Genomic DNA, 18,381 nt, shown 5'->3' with positions numbered 1-18,381 from the left:
TCACAAATGTACCAGCAAGTTTTTGCAATTTAATTTCAAAGCTGGTTGGAGAAAATGTGGAAAGGCATGATTTCTGTGTCACTATGGGCCCTCTGAGTGACCTCTAAATAAAATGGCATCTGGAATATGTGAACTGAAACATGAGTGAAAAACTATTACCTCACTGCGGCTACGTTCCATGAGCTCGTAGGTCCGAGTCCGTCGATTCAGCATTTCTTCCGAGGACTTCCTGCAAGCAAGCCACAGCTGTGTCGCTACCAAATTGACATTTCACAAAGGTTGACATGGAGGACAGAACTTGATGAATGCTGTGAACTTCTATTATAATGCAAATGTGATTAATTTATTCTGGCTAGTTTACAGTGCAACTTTTGATCACGTGCCTCCCTTGATGTATACTACACAGCATACCATGGTGCTGAATCAAAGGCCCAGTGAACCCTACAAAGAAATAATGCATTGAACGGTAACCGAGGGCAAACTGAAGTCGGCCTGTATTGATAAATTGCAGCATCCTAATGACAAGGACACTTCTTTCAATGACAATAGGTATGTTACTAATTAAAAAAAAAAAGAAAAGAAATACAGATCATGGCATCACTGGCTGATGTCCTGTGGGCATGTCTGCAAATATCGATCCGACACTATATAGCATGGATATAGGTGCTATAGTGTAGCATCTATAGCAGTGGCGGCAGTGGCCTGGGCCATGTAAGCCGCTGGGGCTCAAGGGCTCTTGACCGCCTGATGCACCTTCCTCATTTATTTGCTAACAATAATAAAGTCTTCATCACGAAGTGACAAGGTCATATACTTTTTTTGTTGGCTTTTTTTCTTTTGCTGACTTTTTTTCCCAACTCTGTGGTGCTTGCTAAGTATGCCACAGGCTGCTAGAATTTAAACTCTGTGCTTGCACATTATGTAAAAAGTGAGCTGAATATGCTGCATGAGGCAATGACTGAGATTTATGTATGAAAAGCAAGCGAATGTAGAATGAATGTAACTTGACCCCCAATTAGATTTTGGCTGCAGGCTGAGAGGCCTTGTATCACAGGGCCATGAAATTACTGTATCCCGGGGTCATAAAGTCATGTTTTTTACAACCTAGTCACCACAAAAGCATTTATGATGATGGCTTTGCCAAGAGGAACAATATAGGCAGAGCAGCCTAGACGGGCAGAAGAGGCAAGAACAGTGTTTTCTGCTCTAAATGCTCACAGGTGCGCCCATAGCACACCAGTCATTACACCATATGTGATCAACTAATGAAGCCTGAAGTGGAAAAAAAAAAAAAAGTGAAATAGTAAAAATAACATTAGTGAAATACATGTAATAATTAAAAAGGCAATTGCGAAACTGTCCTCCACCAGTACCATATTAGCTTTTAAAAGTTTTGTTGAGCTTCAAATCAGATACAGTACATTACTATATTTGCTCAGATATTGAAAAATTTTTTTTTAGAAATCTATGAATACTTGGCAAGTCTACTACAGTCGAACCCGGATATATCGAATTTTGGTTATATCGAACTCACGAAATATCCCCTTGAAAATCCCATGTAAAAGTATAGGAAAGCCGTGTCATATATCAAACTCAATTTCACCAGTCATTTGATATATCGAACTCCGCACCATGCACTGGAAAGTGTACCTTCCCCAAAACGATCGCATCACATTCAGCCGTTTGCTGCGTGACGATTTCAAGCCACGCGCGGAAGGAATGAGAGGGGACAGTTTGGCGACGGCTGGTCTAGGGCAGCGCAGCGGCCATTCCCCAAAGGCGCGCGCATCTGCGGTTATCGTTTCCCGCGCGTCAGCATGTGATGTTTGCAAGCCATGTGCGTGACTGAACCAGTGGTAACGAGAGGGGAAAAACGCGATAGAGCGAAGCGCAAGGGTGTGCCCATTCTTTTGCCGAGCTATCTCTCTCCTTCCTCTCTCCCAGCCTTCGTTCGCAGTAGCACGCGCTACGCATGCTCCAAGCCAGCTCAGCCCCTTTTCAGACGGAACGTCTGATGCTTTCTCCAGCATGTGTTGTGAGCCCTCTGCCCGCGGCGGCTGACATGGCTATGGCGCCTGCAGACGTTAAGAAGCGGCAGATCTCTCTCTCTCTTTTTTTTTTTTTTGTGAGAGCCATTTATTTTTATCGTTGTGCTGTACGTAGCGTAAGATATGGCGGCTGCAGACGTTAAGAACCGGCAGTCTTTTTTTTTTTTTTGCGGGGCTTGTTTATCCTTGTATGCATGAATCAAGAAGAGCACGCGGTCAGCTGCGATCATGACACTGGCTTTTAGCATTTTTCGCTTCAAACAGCATTTAGCTATCACGCTTTCCAATGATTTTGTGGCAGTGGACTACAACCGCCCCATGCGCGGAGTGATAAATCGAACCAGGCTTGTGCAATCAAGCCATCACTGGCACTCTGCCAAGTTCGCTCCCCGCCCACCCCAGGAGCTATCAAAAGATAAACACGCTGTGACGTTACCGCTGCTCAACATCTTGACATGCTGCAAGAAATGAGCTGTGGATGAGACAACCGACACGAACTGGCGCGTGCCATCGACATGCAAGCGAAAACACTTGCAATTTCTGCCGCGGCGACACAGAAACCTTGTTTTGAGCTGCCGCGGTGGCTCCAGCGGAGAGAGGGATGCAGTTCCAACAAGTTGGAAATTTTTCGCTCTGTCACTGCCGCTCGTTGCTGAGATCGCTCAATCGCTTGCATGTGAGCGAGCTGGCCTTACTTTTTTTTTTTTTCCCTCAAACATTCTCGGGTGCAAAAGCTGAGGGTGGATTCATTATGGGAGTGGGTTGATTACGCGACAAATACGGTATCGTTTTTTTCGCATCGAAAGCCTTCACAAGCCGATTTCTGTATATCGAATTATCGATATATCGAACTATTTCACGATCCCCTTCGAGTTCGATATATCCGGGTTCGACTGTATTTATGTACAGTACTAGCAAAAAATTTAACAGTGAAACCTGAATGATAAACAGACTACACGACTAAAAATTACTTCTGGTATGAATTACAGTGTAAGTAAGAAACTTAAATTGCACTTCAGACACACACACATGTATTGGCAATTTTCTCAGAAAGTCACAAGTGCCCACCCAAGACATGAAAAAGTGCACTAGAAAGGAGGTGAGATGACAAATATAAATGACAAATATTTTGGAGGAGAAAACTCCTTCACTCTCGCAAGACTTGCCTACCCCTGAAATTTGGGTGCCTTATCCCCAAAACTGACTTCACTCAATGAGAGAATTGAGTCTACCCCAATCCAAACAGACCTAACCCATCACCCAAAAACAGACTTGGCCCATCCGCGAAATTTGGGTGGCCTACTTCTAAGATTAGGTCGGAAGGTCCTTAAATATGGATGGGCAGTCAAGAGGAGTCGGACACTTAAGCACAATACTACATTGGCAGGGTTAATAGCCTCTCATTTTTTTTAACGACAGCAGTAGCGAAGGGTCCGCAGATGACTTCACTAGCCCAGACTCCAGCTCGGATGATGACTGATGCAAAAGATCAGACAAAACTTCAACCAGTTGTGCACAACAAGCATACTGTACACTCCAACTCATTCTTGAGCAGTTAAGTGTGCTCACTGCATGTTCATGCTGTTTTATCTCCACTCACTAGGGTTTAAATAACAAAAAAAGCTCCCCCCCCCCCCCCCCCTTCCCCCCAGCATGTGGCTTCTTCAAAACTTCAACAAGCACAAAGCTCTTTCAGCTATATTAGGTCTGGTTTGACCACTCAACTTTTCAGAGAAAAGCTGCTCGAGCGAGTTTTTGATTTTGATGGTCAAACAAGATGGGCTGCGAGAGCGTTACCGTTATTTCCACTTGGAGTGAAATTCCTCCGCAGCAACTACTGCAGCGGTTCACACAAATCTTCCTCGGGAGTTCGGACAGAACTGCGTTTCGCAGCTGAATGACATAAAGGTCGCGATCTTGAAGTTCGCACTCTCGAAATGTGTCCAGAAAGCACTAAACCACTTCTTCCAGCAGATATAAGATCAGTTTACCTAAATTTGCATTTTTTTTTGTTTAATATTCCAGATATAACAAAATTGTGGATATAGTGAAGAGATTTCAAATTTCTACAGACTACATTATAACTGGGCTAGGCTGCATAGCCAAGGTTCTATTGCTGTTACTTTCTGCCACGTGTACCGTAAAATTGTTTATGAGAGATCATTCCACCTTAATAAGTTTTTCCACAGCTTCATGATTAGCGAGAATAATTACAGTAACATTAGCAAGGAATGATGGCAATGAATGCAGGCATCCATCAGTGGACAGCATAAAAAACTACTGTAGGAGACAAAACTGCTTGGTTTTGGTTTTATACAGTGCAATGTCCCAACGAGACTCGGGTTATGAAAAACGGTGTAGCAGAGGGCTCCGGAAATTTCAACCACCAGGAGTTCTTTAATGCGCACTGACATCGCAAAGCACACGGGCACCTTGCATTTCGCCTCCATCGAAAAGTGGCTGCCATGACTGGGATTTGATCTCGCATCCTTGGTCACAGCAGTTGAGTGCCCGAACTACGAAGCCGCCATGACAGGGTGCAGATAAAAACCACTTTATGCTGAATGCTACATAAAAGTGTTGTCGCATCATATGAACAGCAACATTTCACACTGCTTCAGACATTGAGAGAAAGAGGCTTTTCATAATGGCGATTCAACTCATTACCGAAAAAAGAAGACTATTAAACAACAGAAAACTGCAAACCTGTAAAACAGGACATAGGCTTCGCAGTTCTGCACAACCTGAGGCTCGACTGAAGTCACATACTGGTCATCAAACTCGTACCACTGGTCGTTGAGGTGGTTGAGGGCGTACGTCGTGTAGTGACCAACTGCAAAGCAATGTAGAATTCCCAATAAGTTTCAAGCCGTGCCACATGTTGCATGAAAACGTCACGAAAGAGAAACTTGATAAATTTCCAGTTGGTTCAATTTTCTGGATTATACCGTATTTACTCGCATAATGATCGCACTCGCGTAATGATCGCACCCCTGAATTTTGAGGTCAAAATTCCATTTTTTAAATTCCCCGCCTAATGATCGCACCCCAAACATGGAGCCGCCTGGTGGTTGATCTGCAGTCATCCCGCAGCGAATGCATTCCGACGAGTTCCCAACCTAGTCTAGTAACGTTGGAGTTCCCATGATTCCATGCTTTGCGGCGTTCGCCATTTTGCAATTCGGCAGCGTCGTAGCGTGCTTTGTGTTTTTGTGCGAGTTTACGCCATTTCACCATGGGGCGGTATGCCAGTTACACCGCCGCGTTCAAGCTCAAGGCTGTCGACTATGCACTGGAGCATGGCAACCGCGCTGCTGGTAGGCATTTCGGCGTGGACGAAATGAGGATACGCTATCGGAAGAAGCAGTGCGAGAAGCTGATGGCTACGAACAAGACACGGCGGGCTTTCCGTGGACCCAAAACGGGCAAGTTCCCTCGTGTTGAGGAGGCGGTCCTAGAATATGTCCGGTCCGTAGAATACGGCGGTCCGTTCAAGGACAACGTTCGACGACTTTATGCTGAGTGGATGCGGTAAGATTAGAAGGCCATCCGTGGAGATGCTGTGCTCGTGGATCACAGAAGCGTGGAGCAGTATCCCCGACGAGGTAGTGGCTAAGAGTTTTATGAAGATAGGCATATCTAACGCTTTGGATGGAACGGAAGATGACTTCCTGTGGGATTGTGAAGATGCTCCCAGCGACGACACTGCCGTTTCCGATGAGTCGTGCAGCAGTGAAAGCGAGGATGGCGAGGATTCAGACTTTGATTAGAGTACTGACGAAAAAAAATAAATGGGCATTGTGCCCTCCATGTGATGCTTAATGTGCGTGTTTATTGTGAAGGTAAGCCTTACTCAGCTTTTATTTTTGGTTGTAATCGAGATATATGTTCTAAGACGTCTGACCTGCAACTTGTTTGCGTTTTCGGTGCTCAAAAATTTTTTGTAGAAAATTTACCCCGCGTAATGATCGCACCACGAAATTTGCGTCAGTATTTAAAAAAAAAAAAGTGCGATCATTATGCGAGTAAATACGGTAGTCATATTCCTGAAAAATTCGTTTAAAATTGTGCCCAATTCTGATTGCCCGACATGTTTTATCAAACCAGTCACAGTGGCAGACAGCCACCAAGGCTGCTTCTGTTGCAACACATCAAGGCAATGGGCCAAATCTTTCGAAAACAACAATGGCAACAAAGTTACTGCAATATAGGCATTGATAATTAGTTTTCGAGCTAGGACTCCGAAGCCAAGATATTCATCCTCATAAAACCAGGTTGTATAACAAATTGGCACCTATTGGAGTTATCAATGCTGCACTGATGCAATTACACTGTTGCAACTTACGTGCATTCGCATTATTGTTAACCTTGACATATAAAACAAAGTTACGCCCTGAAATTATGTGCACACACTAGAAACAGTACTTGTCTCTCCGGCAGGTGCACCGATGCCACGGCGCTGAACATCACCATTCTACACCTAAACTTTTTTTTTTTTTTTCAGAATCTCTCTAGCATTTACTTCGACCTTTTATGCATTTTTTTTTTCATTTTATTTCATTACCTTAAAGGCCCATAAAAGGTGTTACATAAAAGGTGTTACAAAAGGGTGTAAGGCTTTCACATTTTCAATAAATTGATGAGAGCAAACGATGATTTTTCTCTCCAATAAACTGAATCTTATACTGAGCTGAAACAGCCACTGCTATAGAGGAAATAGTTAACACTTTTCACCCTTGTAATCCCTGCTGATTTATTCTGAAAGTCTACGAAAAATTGCGATACCCAATGCGCCTGGGTCTCAAGAGGATACAGAAGTATCTTGAAGGCATCATCACCATGGATAAGAATTTGTAAAATTTCCTAGTCAGACAACACTGAGTACAACGTGCGGGACTTTTGGTGCTCTGAACACTCTACAACATCATAATGGATCATCACCATGGATAAGAATTTGTAAAATTTCCTAGTCAGACAACACTGAGTACAACGTGCGGGACTTTTGGTGCTCTGAACACTCTACAACATCATAATGGATGATACAATTTGTGGGCTGGAACCGGCACTCTTGTGCACGAAGCGTCGCTCACACAGCGCCGATGCCGTGACCGCCAGGCGCGCAGCACGGACCGGAACAGTGAGCGGCAGTGCCACGCATTCAAAAATAAATCCCACCAGTGGCAAAGGGATCGATCTGCTATGAATGCACTCGCCATGCTTCTGCATACGAATTTTGCTTGTTTGTGCTCCCCGATTCAAATCTTTCACTGGAATTCTCCACATCACACGCATTTTTATGCAAGAGAAACTAAGCATACAGGGTTCACGCATTCTCTCACAACAGGCGTCTTCAGTAGACCTGAAATCCAAATTTTTTCAGAGACCGCCAAAAATTCCAGGACTCTCAAAACCCACAAAGACCTCGTGTACAACTCTACATGAGCGTCACTCTTATGCCTGCTCCTTAAGGCTACGCCAATAGTGAACTCTGATATGTTAAAGTGAAATTGAGATCACATTTAGCCTTCCACAAACTGCACTTTTTCTTTTATAGCAAAGACATATAATAAAAATAGTTATACAGTAAAGAGTGCCTAGTATGGGGTTTTACCCAAAGCAACAGGATAGTTAAGCGGGCAAGTTGGTGATACATCATCCAAAAAACAGCGCATTCCTGTGGTTTCTTCCTTTCGTCCCCGTTTGTTCGCGCTGTTTTTTGGATGACCCAAAGCAATACTGGCTATGAAAAAGAGCAGTAGTGGAGGGCTCCGGGTTAACCTTGAAGACTTCGTTTCCTTTAACATGCACTGACATCGCACCGTACAGTACACGGGTACCTTGTGTTTGCCTGCATTGAAACGAGGCCTCCTCAGTCGGGATGAGACTCGTGCCCTTACCACTGAGGCACTGTAGTGGGGCACTTAAAAAAAAAATAAAGCGGATCAAATGGGAATGAATGACCTGCACTTCTATAGAATGGTCCTGGTTACGACTGTCATCATTAGCGTATAGACCAGAGCACGGCGGGTAAATTGAACACCGCCATTTTGAGAGCGCTGTAGCGCCTCATTCGGTGCCGTAGCAGAACGACGGCTCTGGACTGCCAAACAAGGCGGCCATGGATATGTGTCGCACTCGCACTTTTACGTTTCTTTGAAGTTTTCGCGACTGGGCGCTCGTAAAATCGTCTAATGTTCATTTCAGCCTCACAGTAAGACTGTGTTGCACATCTCGCGATGGCAGAGGCATGCAAAGCGTCCACAAGAGGAGCGGATGGTTCGGGTAAGGGCATGATAACTTTCTACGCAAAGCTACTGCTGCTGTGACTTTTCCTAATTTCATATGCATGCCCATTAATATACCATGCTGTAGCAAAACCCTTGCAGTACGTAAAATATAATACCTTCGTGTGATGTCTGCAAACATCTGTAATAACCTGCACCTCATCAGCAGACGCAATGCCGCAACTGCACGAAAATATGTCACATTTGTGCTCATCCCCTGATGGCTCCGTTTTTCCTTCAGCAGGGCAGAAGAAAAAATTAGCATTAGATCAGCTGGCCTGGAGCTACAAGAAAAGGCATCTTTATTTTTTTAACAGTTGACAGCGTTGTGTTGACTCTGTTATGATAGGCAACATCAAACCGTGACGTAGAATTTCGTGACTGGTTGGTGTTGCTGATCATGAGTGAATTGGAATCGGAATGCCAGTTTAAAACATGACACTTTCTTGCTGCTCCAGCTGAGCTGATCTGATGCTACCTACTTTTTTTGCCCTGCTGAAATAAAAACAGAAACATCAGAGAATGAGCGCGAATGCAAAGTGTTTATAGACAGCTAGCTGCAGCATTGCGCGTTTGTGAGGTGGAGACTGACAGATTTTTGCACACACCACGCAAAGTATATTGTATTACATACTGCAAAGGTTTCTTTCTTTTGCTAGTACATGGCATATCATTGGGCGTGTATATAAAATTGGGAAAGTCACAGCTTTAACACCATATATCGTATTTACTCGCATAATGCTTGCACTTTTTTTTGCAGAAAATTGATGCTAATTTGGGGGGTGCGGTAATATGCAGGGAAAATTTCGAGCCAATGTTTTGGAGTGCTAAAAGCAAATTTAAATAGGTGCGAATTGGGATTCTTAGGTCAGCTATTGTAAATATAACCATAACATTACTTTCAAGCAGAACATACCTTTGTTATAAAAGTACAGGGTCACCAAAAGTACAAATTGCTAAAGCGCTTTATTTACAGCACGCAGCCTCATCATCACTCCCCGCGTTCCGTGGTATAATGCTCACAGCAGACCATACAGTTCTACTCTCGATCAGAGACTTGATTCGAGTCTGTATCGACACTGCAATCGCTGTCTCCAGTAGCGCACTACGCAGAACTCGTTGACGCCGAAGCGCCTGCTAGCAGCGCGGTTGCTATGCTGTAGCCCGTACTCGAAAGCTTTCAGCTTAAAAGCAGCTGTATAACTTGCATACCGCCCCACCGCGATGCGGCACCATGAACACGGTAGATGGTGGAACAAAGCAAGTAACACGGACAGAACGAAGGAATAATGACAACGAGACGCGGAGACACCTCGCCAAATGGAGACCATGATCATCATGGAGGTAAAAAAAGACGAGCATAACTGATGATGATGCACCCGAGCACGCTGTCGCCGCCTGGTAGCACATGCACACAACGAGGCCAACTAGGTTCAGTAGCGCTCTAAAGATGGCGCTTGTTACTACTAGCAGATGACTCTCGCGGTGGTAATATTGGTGGTGCGATGATTATGCGAGGAAAAAAAAAAAAACTCCGATATTTGACGCCCAATGTTAGGTGTACGAGCATTACGCGAGTGCGAGCATTATGCGAGTAAATATGGTAAATGTGTGTAAGGGCCGCATTTTTCCCCCCAGATTCGAGGGTCAATTTTTTGGGGTGCGGCCTTTACACGCAACATACGAAAAAAAACTTAAAGTACACTTGAATTCCGCCACAAGGAATACCGTGACAAGGAAGAATTTCTTTTATTCCCCATCAGTATCCCATAGGAATTATTGCTGTAAATTTTTCTGAACAACGAACCAGTTTTGCGGCGCGTTTTCGCTTCAACGAAATTTTCGCGAGCATAATCAAAACTAAAACACGTTTTACTGGCTAGACAAAAGTCCCAAGTCAAATCCAAAGCCACAGTCAGCACATAACCCCGTGATTGTATTTCCATCAGTTCCGCCATTTTGGCCTTGTTTCATGGTCGTGTCACTCACTGCCAGTGTCTACGACGACAACCAGCTTTCATCTGAGGGACACGATGTCAACGCAAGCGAAAAAGCGCAAAATCCTTTTGCTCGAGCAGAAAGCACAAATCATCGCACAAGCAGAAAGCAGAAGGTAGAAAGCAGCCATCGCTGAAGACTTTGGAATTGCTGCACGTTCGCTATCCACAGTACTCGGAAAAAAAGAAAACATAAAGGAGACACTTCAGGCATGCCCTCGAAGCACAAGAAGGCTATGCAAGCCACTCTATGAAGTGCTGGGAAAAGCAGTGTATGCGTGGTTCGTTGAAGCACGAGCCAGGAACTTCCCCCTAAGCGGAAGCATCGTCCAGCAGAAAGCCGTGAACTATGCGTGTCTACTTGGCATTGACAATTTTAAAGACAGCATTGGCTGGCAGAACTGTTTCAAGGCCCGCCATAACATCGTCAAAAAGTGCTGTGCGGCGAATCGATATCGGCAGACGTTCACAGAGCGACTGCTTAGAAGGTGAGCAATGTGGCCGGCATTTTAGGCGACTATGCACCGGCAGACGTCTACAACGCCAATAAGACCAGGCTGTTCTATGAGGTGTTGCCGACCAGGGGTGGCGCTGTCACGGCGGCAAACACGGTAAATGGATGGCTCGGATAAGCGTCCGTTATTAGTTATCGGAAAAAGCGCCAGGCCACACGCTGTTTCAAGGGAAGCCATTGCATACCTGTGCAGTACACTGCGAACAAAAAGTCATGGATGACCCGTGCTATTTTCACCAAATGGGTGGTGGCATTTGACCGTGACAAAGCGGCAGGGTCGGAAAGTTTGTTTGCTTCTGGACAATTGTTCAGCGCATCACTCCAACGAAGTCAAGCTGACTAACACGAAGATAGGTTTTTTTCCCTACGAATTGCACGTTTGTTCTACAACCTCTCGACCAGGGTGTGATGCTTAGCCTGAAGTGAGCTTACCGCACGAGGTTATTAAGGGGAGACACTGGTCTTCAATATTTTTTTTATTATTAGAGATATCACAGCGGAAATTTGGTGTGTATATGTATTTCTTCCTGCTGTTTTTAAAAATATAATTTGTTTTACTGTATCTCAATTAGTTCTCATACTATGGAAACATAACTGATGCCTAATTAGGTCAGTCATTTCTTACGGGTGATTAAGACACTTTCCCTCAATATTATTTGGCTCTGATTAAAATGTAGCTGTAGTCAAAGACCTGCCATGTGGAGCTATGCTGTTTATATTATCACTGAGGTGCGTTACCATATAAAAATGTCCAATTATGTTGATGCCCCATAATTTTTAAATGAGCTGACATTACTCTCCCTCCAATTTGATATGTTCAACCTAGCAACATAAAAATAGCATAGCTCCACAGTTCAGTTCTTCCTGAATGGAACGGTGTAAGACTTGTTAAAATTGTACCACAAGAACTTAATGAAAAGTTTCGTAAGGCTAGTCATGTTGCAAAAAATATGAAGTTGAGAAAATCGCATTTGAAGTTCTGACTCTGACTGCAGAAAATTTTGGGAGAAATCTTCAAGTGTGGATTTTATTTCAGTGTTCCTTATCTGGTCCCCCTGCAAAGCAAAACAAGAAGTGTCTTATTCCATCCAATGAAACATTTCCTAAAAGTTTTGAAGATGTGTACATGACGAAATTATAAAAAAAAAAAAGCTTTTTTTTTTTAAAAAGCCGACAAGAGCACGGGGCTAGGATGTCCAGCTCCAAGGATAATATCTTGAGCCCTGCAAACGGTTTCTTGAGGGAACTAGCGGTCCCATGCCAAGGGGGCCTGTGGCAAACAGTTGGGTGGCCCCGAAAAGCTCTGTTGTGACGCTCGTGCCATTGACCGCTCGCATCTTCGCAATCTCGCCGCAGGTTCCGCGCTTCGTGTGCGCAATGAAGTTGCTAACGCTTTCATGTCCACAATCGCAAACTTTGTACTGGCATCGCATTCCACGCTGAGGCCATGGTGAAACTCGCGTTGGGTCGCCTACTTTCCCGACAAAACGGACTTTGTGCCGACCGCTCAACACAGTGCGTCGGCTCCGCGTAGAGTAGTGACAGCCAATCAGAGAACATAAACGGCCTTCGGAAAACCGGCACTCGCAACCATACCGCTTGAGCGACGCCATTTTGAGATAGCACAAATTGCACACAAAGAAAACAACTTCAAACTAAGCCCAAGATGGCGGCGATCGGCCAGCTGGAACGGCCGCGGCGCACGCGGGAATTTCGAACAAATTTTCTCTTCTCAGGGGGCATTTCGCGGCTGCCGTAATGTTTTGAAAACCGATTTTATCGAATTTGCTGACCGACTTCAGTGTTAATAATTTGAGTGCCGGTGCTCGAAAGGTTAAACCTTCAGAAAATGGGTGTTTCTCAAAATCGATTTTTTTACCATTTTCGACCGTCCTAAGACTCGCGTCTCCCCTTAATTGAGTGGCTGTTCTTCAACTGTGAAACTGGACGAGAAACGAAGCTGGATATGTACAGTCTTTGTCAAAAGTATACGGCCCAAGAGGTTTGCTTCTAAGCACTGCAACACGGCTGCTAGCAGCAATACTGGAATATGAATGTAAGCTAGAGCAGAATGAGGGCGAGATTTGTCATCTGCGAGATTTGAACACTGGAGCTGTTTTACGAGCCTAGTTACTGGGCTTAGAACAAAAATCCTTGGGCCGTAAACTTTTGACAAAGACTGTACATGGCGCTGCAAATGTCTGCTGCCTGGAGCACACTAAAGCATTCAATACAGTGCAGTCCACTTATAACAAATACCAGATATAGCGATATATTGCTTATAACGACCAAATTCTTGAAATTTATCAGTTTTCCTATTGCCTCTATGTAAAAATAAACCAGACATAACGATCGATTATCGGTGGTACATCAGATACAACGATGGCTTTATCGCCACCCGGTAGGTGTTTACCACGAAAATTTGACTGAATATTCAATAAAAGATAAAATATTAAGAAGACAATGACGTGAAGACTCGACATATGCAGCGAAAATGGAAGGAAATGAGCACTATCGTCATCGCATTCGGAGCCGCGCAAAGGGTGCTGCTGCTGCCGTATCGTCATCGCCATCGCCGATTCCGCTACAGTAATTTACTCTCCGTGCTCTGGTCTATACTCTTTGAGGTGCCTCTCGGGGCTGGTGCACAAAGAGGTTAAATACATAAAAATACTAATCAATTTCCTTGATCATTAGTCTTTTGTGACACTCTGCGATTCAGCAGGATACCCGCTGCAAGTCACTGGTGCAAAGAATAGCTGGATATCATTTTCAAGAAACCAGACCAGTTTTGAATTACGTTTCTCCCTCAAAATGGCACTGACTAATTTCTGCCCGTGAAATTTTCTTTGCCTTCCTTGATAAAGTTTTACCGTGACTAGATCCATGGTGTTCACAATCTATATTCATAGCATTCCAGGCAAACAGGAATAGTAAAGGTTATCTCCGCTATGGAATTCAGCGAACGTGGGAAGCGTTACAAAGAGACTTACAGCCAGCAGTTCCGTGATGGCAGATGACAGCCATTAGGTCATAGCTTGTGGCAGTCCGTGAACACTCTGAAAAATGGCACAATGACCAGAGCACAAAGATCACTTAGAAATAGTTACTAGTTACTACTAGTTAGCCACTGAGCACAAATCTGCAACATGTACAGAGAGCAGGCTCCCTCTGAGATGAATTTCAATGGACTTTGAATATCCATTAACAGTTTTTATCGGAAGTGCTTCCAAGAAGAACACATGCTCAGATTGTATAAAAACGTGTTAGATGAAAACAGTAAATGACATGACCTTGCACATAGCTGCAAACAGAGCATTTACTGCCGTACGCATTACTGCAGGAAATGGATAGCCTACCACAAGTTCAAGTGACCCTGCGTCGAGACAGCATTGGTCAAGTTTCTTTTCTGACTTTTCTTTCTCCCCCATGTATTTTCCATAACAACAACTTTAACTGCATTTTAGTGCGTAGCACTACTAGCTGCACTCACGGTTTTCACCGATATCAGTCCGAAGCTGCTTACTCTCTCTTTCTCTCCTCGTGAACTAGAAGTGGAGAAAGAGAAGGTGGCGACACGCGCGTTGCGCAGCTCAGCATTGAGGAGGCGGAGCAGCCACACAGCTGCAGCGGAAGCCGCTCTCTCTCTGTCCATCCTTCTCTCCGTGAACTTGAAGAGGAGGAAACGAAAGTGGCGAAGCCCGCATCACGCGACTTAACACTGAGGGGGCAGAGTGGCTGCATAGATGCACCCACTGAGAGAGTAAGACAGTGAGAGAGCAGCGTGCCAGTTGCAAACATGGCAGCCGTCACTGGGCAGCGATTCGCAAGCGTGTCTTACTCCGGAGTGAGCAGTCGTGTGTTGCTCGTGCGTCCTCAACTTCAGCATCTCCCCCCTCGCATCACTCACTCCTCAGCCTTTACGGACAGCAGACACACACGCGCGGTGCTCTCTGGACCTCAGCTCCGAGCCACTCGCCACGGCGTGAAGCTGCTTGTGCTCACCTTCGTGCCTTAACTGGCGCTTGCCTTCAAGCACGTTTCCTTATCTCTTCTCGCTTTCTCCCCCCACTATGATCCCACCCCAGACCTTTAGGCCAGAGAGAAGTGCATTGTAAAGAGAAGTGCATTGTACCTGTTTTCGCTCATTTCTGAAGATGATGCAAGCAAAGCTGAGGGCGCGGCTGCGTCGCGCATTTGCTTTGCGTCGCAATGAATGAAGCCGGGCCGTCAGGCACTGCGGCGCAGGTTTGCCGTGCTTGGCATACTGAAGTGCAACGGTGAAGCAGTGCTACGCACCTACTTCGCACTTGATTAACTATGCAAATCAGCCGCAATTTTTTTTAATGCCTTTGCATTAGAGGTCCCAATTGCCAGACAGCGAAATGTAAAAAGGAGAATTCCCCCTCTTTGCCTTCAGAGAAGAGGGGAAAGGATAGAAAATGAGAGAATGAATCTGCTTCAGTTAGATGGAAAGATTGGTATTGCTATCGTACATCAAAGGGTGCTCTCTACTTTTTTTTTTTCCACGTCGATACCTGTCGTCCTTAACTGTGACATAAAACTTGCGTGTTGCCGCTCAAGTTGTTTCGCTGGGTCCGCGTAACAGTACAACGTGATACGAACACACCCCATACGAATTTCAAGATGACACTTATTTGTGAAATTCCTAGGTGAAAGTATACAGAACTTTGAACGTTCTGAATATAACCCCCCCCCCTCCCCCCCTTTGTCAGTACTGATAATGCGAATGCTTGAGCTGCACCCACAAACTCTAGCACTTAGCGTTGTCCGCACATCGACTCGAGAATCACTAGCCATGTTTTGCGTTGGTGTGCACACTACGCACGGTTCTGTCTCTGTAAACACAAGTCCCCCTCTATGCACGGGGAGCGGTTATTGGTGACACCCAGCCTGAACTTCCCCGCGCTGCAGCATATGGATTTTGTTTGTTTACGATGACACATAATTTGGATGATAATACTATTTCTCGACCCCATGACAGTCATATTACTAAAAGAATGCCGTACTTTAGATATAGGCAAAGGACAGTTAATGACGTTCTGAAGGAATGAGTCTCTATATTATGGTTGATATACTCGACATTTCATTTCGCAACAAGCATGGTCGTGGGGGGGAGGATTTTGCGAGTGGGTTCATTATGCGACTACCTTATAAACAGGTAGAACGAAAGGAAGAAGCTGGTTTGCACGGTATGAGGAAGAACTGAACAAGGGTAAATGGGGTACGCCTCAGTTTGCAGATGAGCCAACGTTTCGACAAGTGGACTTGTCTTCGTCCGGGCATAGCGATCATCACTGGCAGGGGTTTAAATACGCTTCTGCTTCCAAAGAAGAAAAGCTGGGAGGGGAAAGTGGGTGCAAAGAAAGTAGGTGTGAAGGAGTGGGGAGGAGAGGATGAGTGAGAAGAAAGTGGGTCATGAAGTGCAAGAAAGAAGAAAAAAAAAAAGAAAAAAAAATTCTTCACTATGTATTTAGCAGCCTGGAACCAGGGATTCTGTGGCCTGCAGAAGTAAAAGCGGCAGTACCAGGAAAAACTATAATACCGGGCAGGTGATTAGTCACCACTTAAGCGGGTTTGGTGCAGATACACCTTACAAAAGGACAGGCTATCAGCTGTGGATCAGCTGGGAAGGGATCAGAAGGGATCAGCTGTCGGCAGATAATGACACACCTTGCAAGTGAAGAATACTTCCTGCAGTTTCACAACAACGGATATCACCTACAAGACAGGACATAGATGATAGCAACATCACTGACATTTCTAAATCTCTAAGCGATAGTGATAAACAGATTCTAAGGCGAGGCCTGACCTTCTGTCCAACGAATAACAGCTTTAATGAATATGAACTTCACCGAGATATAACTGAATTTGCAAGAAGAATGCGTATTAAGGAATTCTTCGCTGAAAATCCAAACAATGTACCGGGAACTTCTAACCTACTCAGAGCCCCCAGCACATGGTTCCCTGATGCAGAGCGCAGCCCCGAACTGGACCTATACATTAAATCCGTCTCAAAAGAGCAACTCTTGACAACCTAGCTTCTAGAACTGACTTCGTTATCAAGCCTGCAGACAAAGGTGATAGCATAGTAATTCTCCCTGTTGAAAATTACAAAAAAGAGGCATATAGACAGCTTAACAACTCTTGCCACTACGAAAAGTTAAATACCGATCCGACAGAACAGTTCAGTGAAGTCATCCTGAATAAGATAAGAGATCTATTAGCCAGGGAACTAATTACCGAGATGGACGATAAATTTCTTCAGCCATCAAACAAACAAGCAGGTCGATTTTACCTACTGCCGCAAGATCCATAAGGTTTCTGCAGAAGCATTGTTTACCACAGACATACAAGGAAGACCAATTGTTTCTAACAATAATATGGCCACAGAAAACCTCTCAATATTTCTAAATCACTATCTAGCAGACCTCCCGACCCACCTTCCTTCATTTGTGCAGGACACACCTCACTTTCTTCGAATTATTGAGCGTATTAATAACACCACCAACCTTGCAGATGATTGTATACTTGTCACTCTTGACGTCGCGGCACTCTACACTAATATTCCTATCAATGAAGGTATCGATGCCCACTCCTAAGTATTAATTAACAACCACCATCCGCATGCCCCTGAAGTTTATTTCTCGCTTCTTGAACTAGGCCTAACTTTAAATTATTTCGAGTTCGATTCATCCTATTATTTGCAGATATTTGGAACCAGCATGGGTACACCATTCGCGCCGACTTACACGAATATATTAATGGAGTTCTAGAATCCAATATACTAAATTCATTCCCGGAAAAGCCACTTATATACCTTCGCTATATTGACGATATTTTCATGATATGGCAGCATGGATCAGAATCACTTCAGTCATTCGTCTCGCATCTTAATAATCATCACACTAGCATTAAATTCACTTGTCAGTCGTCGTAATTAAAAGTAGACTTTCTTGACACCACGGTGTCAATGGAAAATGGAAAACTTAAAACTTCTTTGTACAGAAAGCCAACGGATAAGCAACAATACCTAGATTTTACGAGTCATCATCCAAAACATTGCAAGCAAGGAATATTTGTAGGACAGGCGACACGGCTTAGAAGAATATGTAGCGATGATAGTGACTACCTAAACTTTTAAGCAAGAGAGCCCAGTGTTTCGATCAGGTACCGGAGATAGTCTGTGCAAAATGCTACAGTGACACGCGCGCCGCAAAGCATCGAAAATACAATTCAAAGCTCACTCATGCTCTCCTTTGGGAAGCCAGCTTCCCCGTTTTCTGCGCTGGCCCGACGGGCCACAGTAATGACGTACGTACCGCGAACGACGTCCATTGGTCCGTCTCGCTGACTGACGGGAGAAGGATGGGTGTCTACCGCTCGCTGCGCGCTTTTCCCTCGCCACGGCCAGACTGAATCCAGCGGCGCGCGCTCCCTCGGCCGTTTTTTTTTTTTTTGCGCTCACGGAGTGCCACGCCCCACCTCCCGCCAAACGCGGAGGAGGAAGGAGAATT

General features: G+C 44.8%; 1 protein-coding gene across 3 annotated transcripts in view; it reads right to left on the bottom strand.

Annotated features, from left to right (window-relative positions):
- The window catches only part of Usp20-33 (Ubiquitin specific protease 20/33), a 134,581-nt gene that overhangs the window by 31,922 nt on the left and 84,278 nt on the right, over window positions 1-18,381 (bottom strand). For all 3 annotated transcript variants that reach the window (XM_084587958.1, XM_084587957.1, XM_084587959.1), the window contains 3 exons: window positions 13,837-13,902; window positions 4,755-4,881; window positions 160-229 (listed from right to left, as the gene is read on the bottom strand). In XM_084587958.1, the coding sequence (XP_084444084.1) occupies window positions 160-229; window positions 4,755-4,881; window positions 13,837-13,902 (263 nt within the window). The remainder of the gene's footprint in view (window positions 1-159; window positions 230-4,754; window positions 4,882-13,836; window positions 13,903-18,381) is intronic.

Source organism: Amblyomma maculatum, chromosome 1 (genome assembly GCF_055883805.1).
Source record: "Amblyomma maculatum isolate TAMU_Amacu chromosome 1, ASM5588380v1, whole genome shotgun sequence".
NCBI lineage: Eukaryota > Metazoa > Arthropoda > Arachnida > Ixodida > Ixodidae > Amblyomma > Amblyomma maculatum.
Note: the sequence above shows the minus strand (reverse complement) of the source record. Positions and strands in the feature narration are given on the sequence as shown.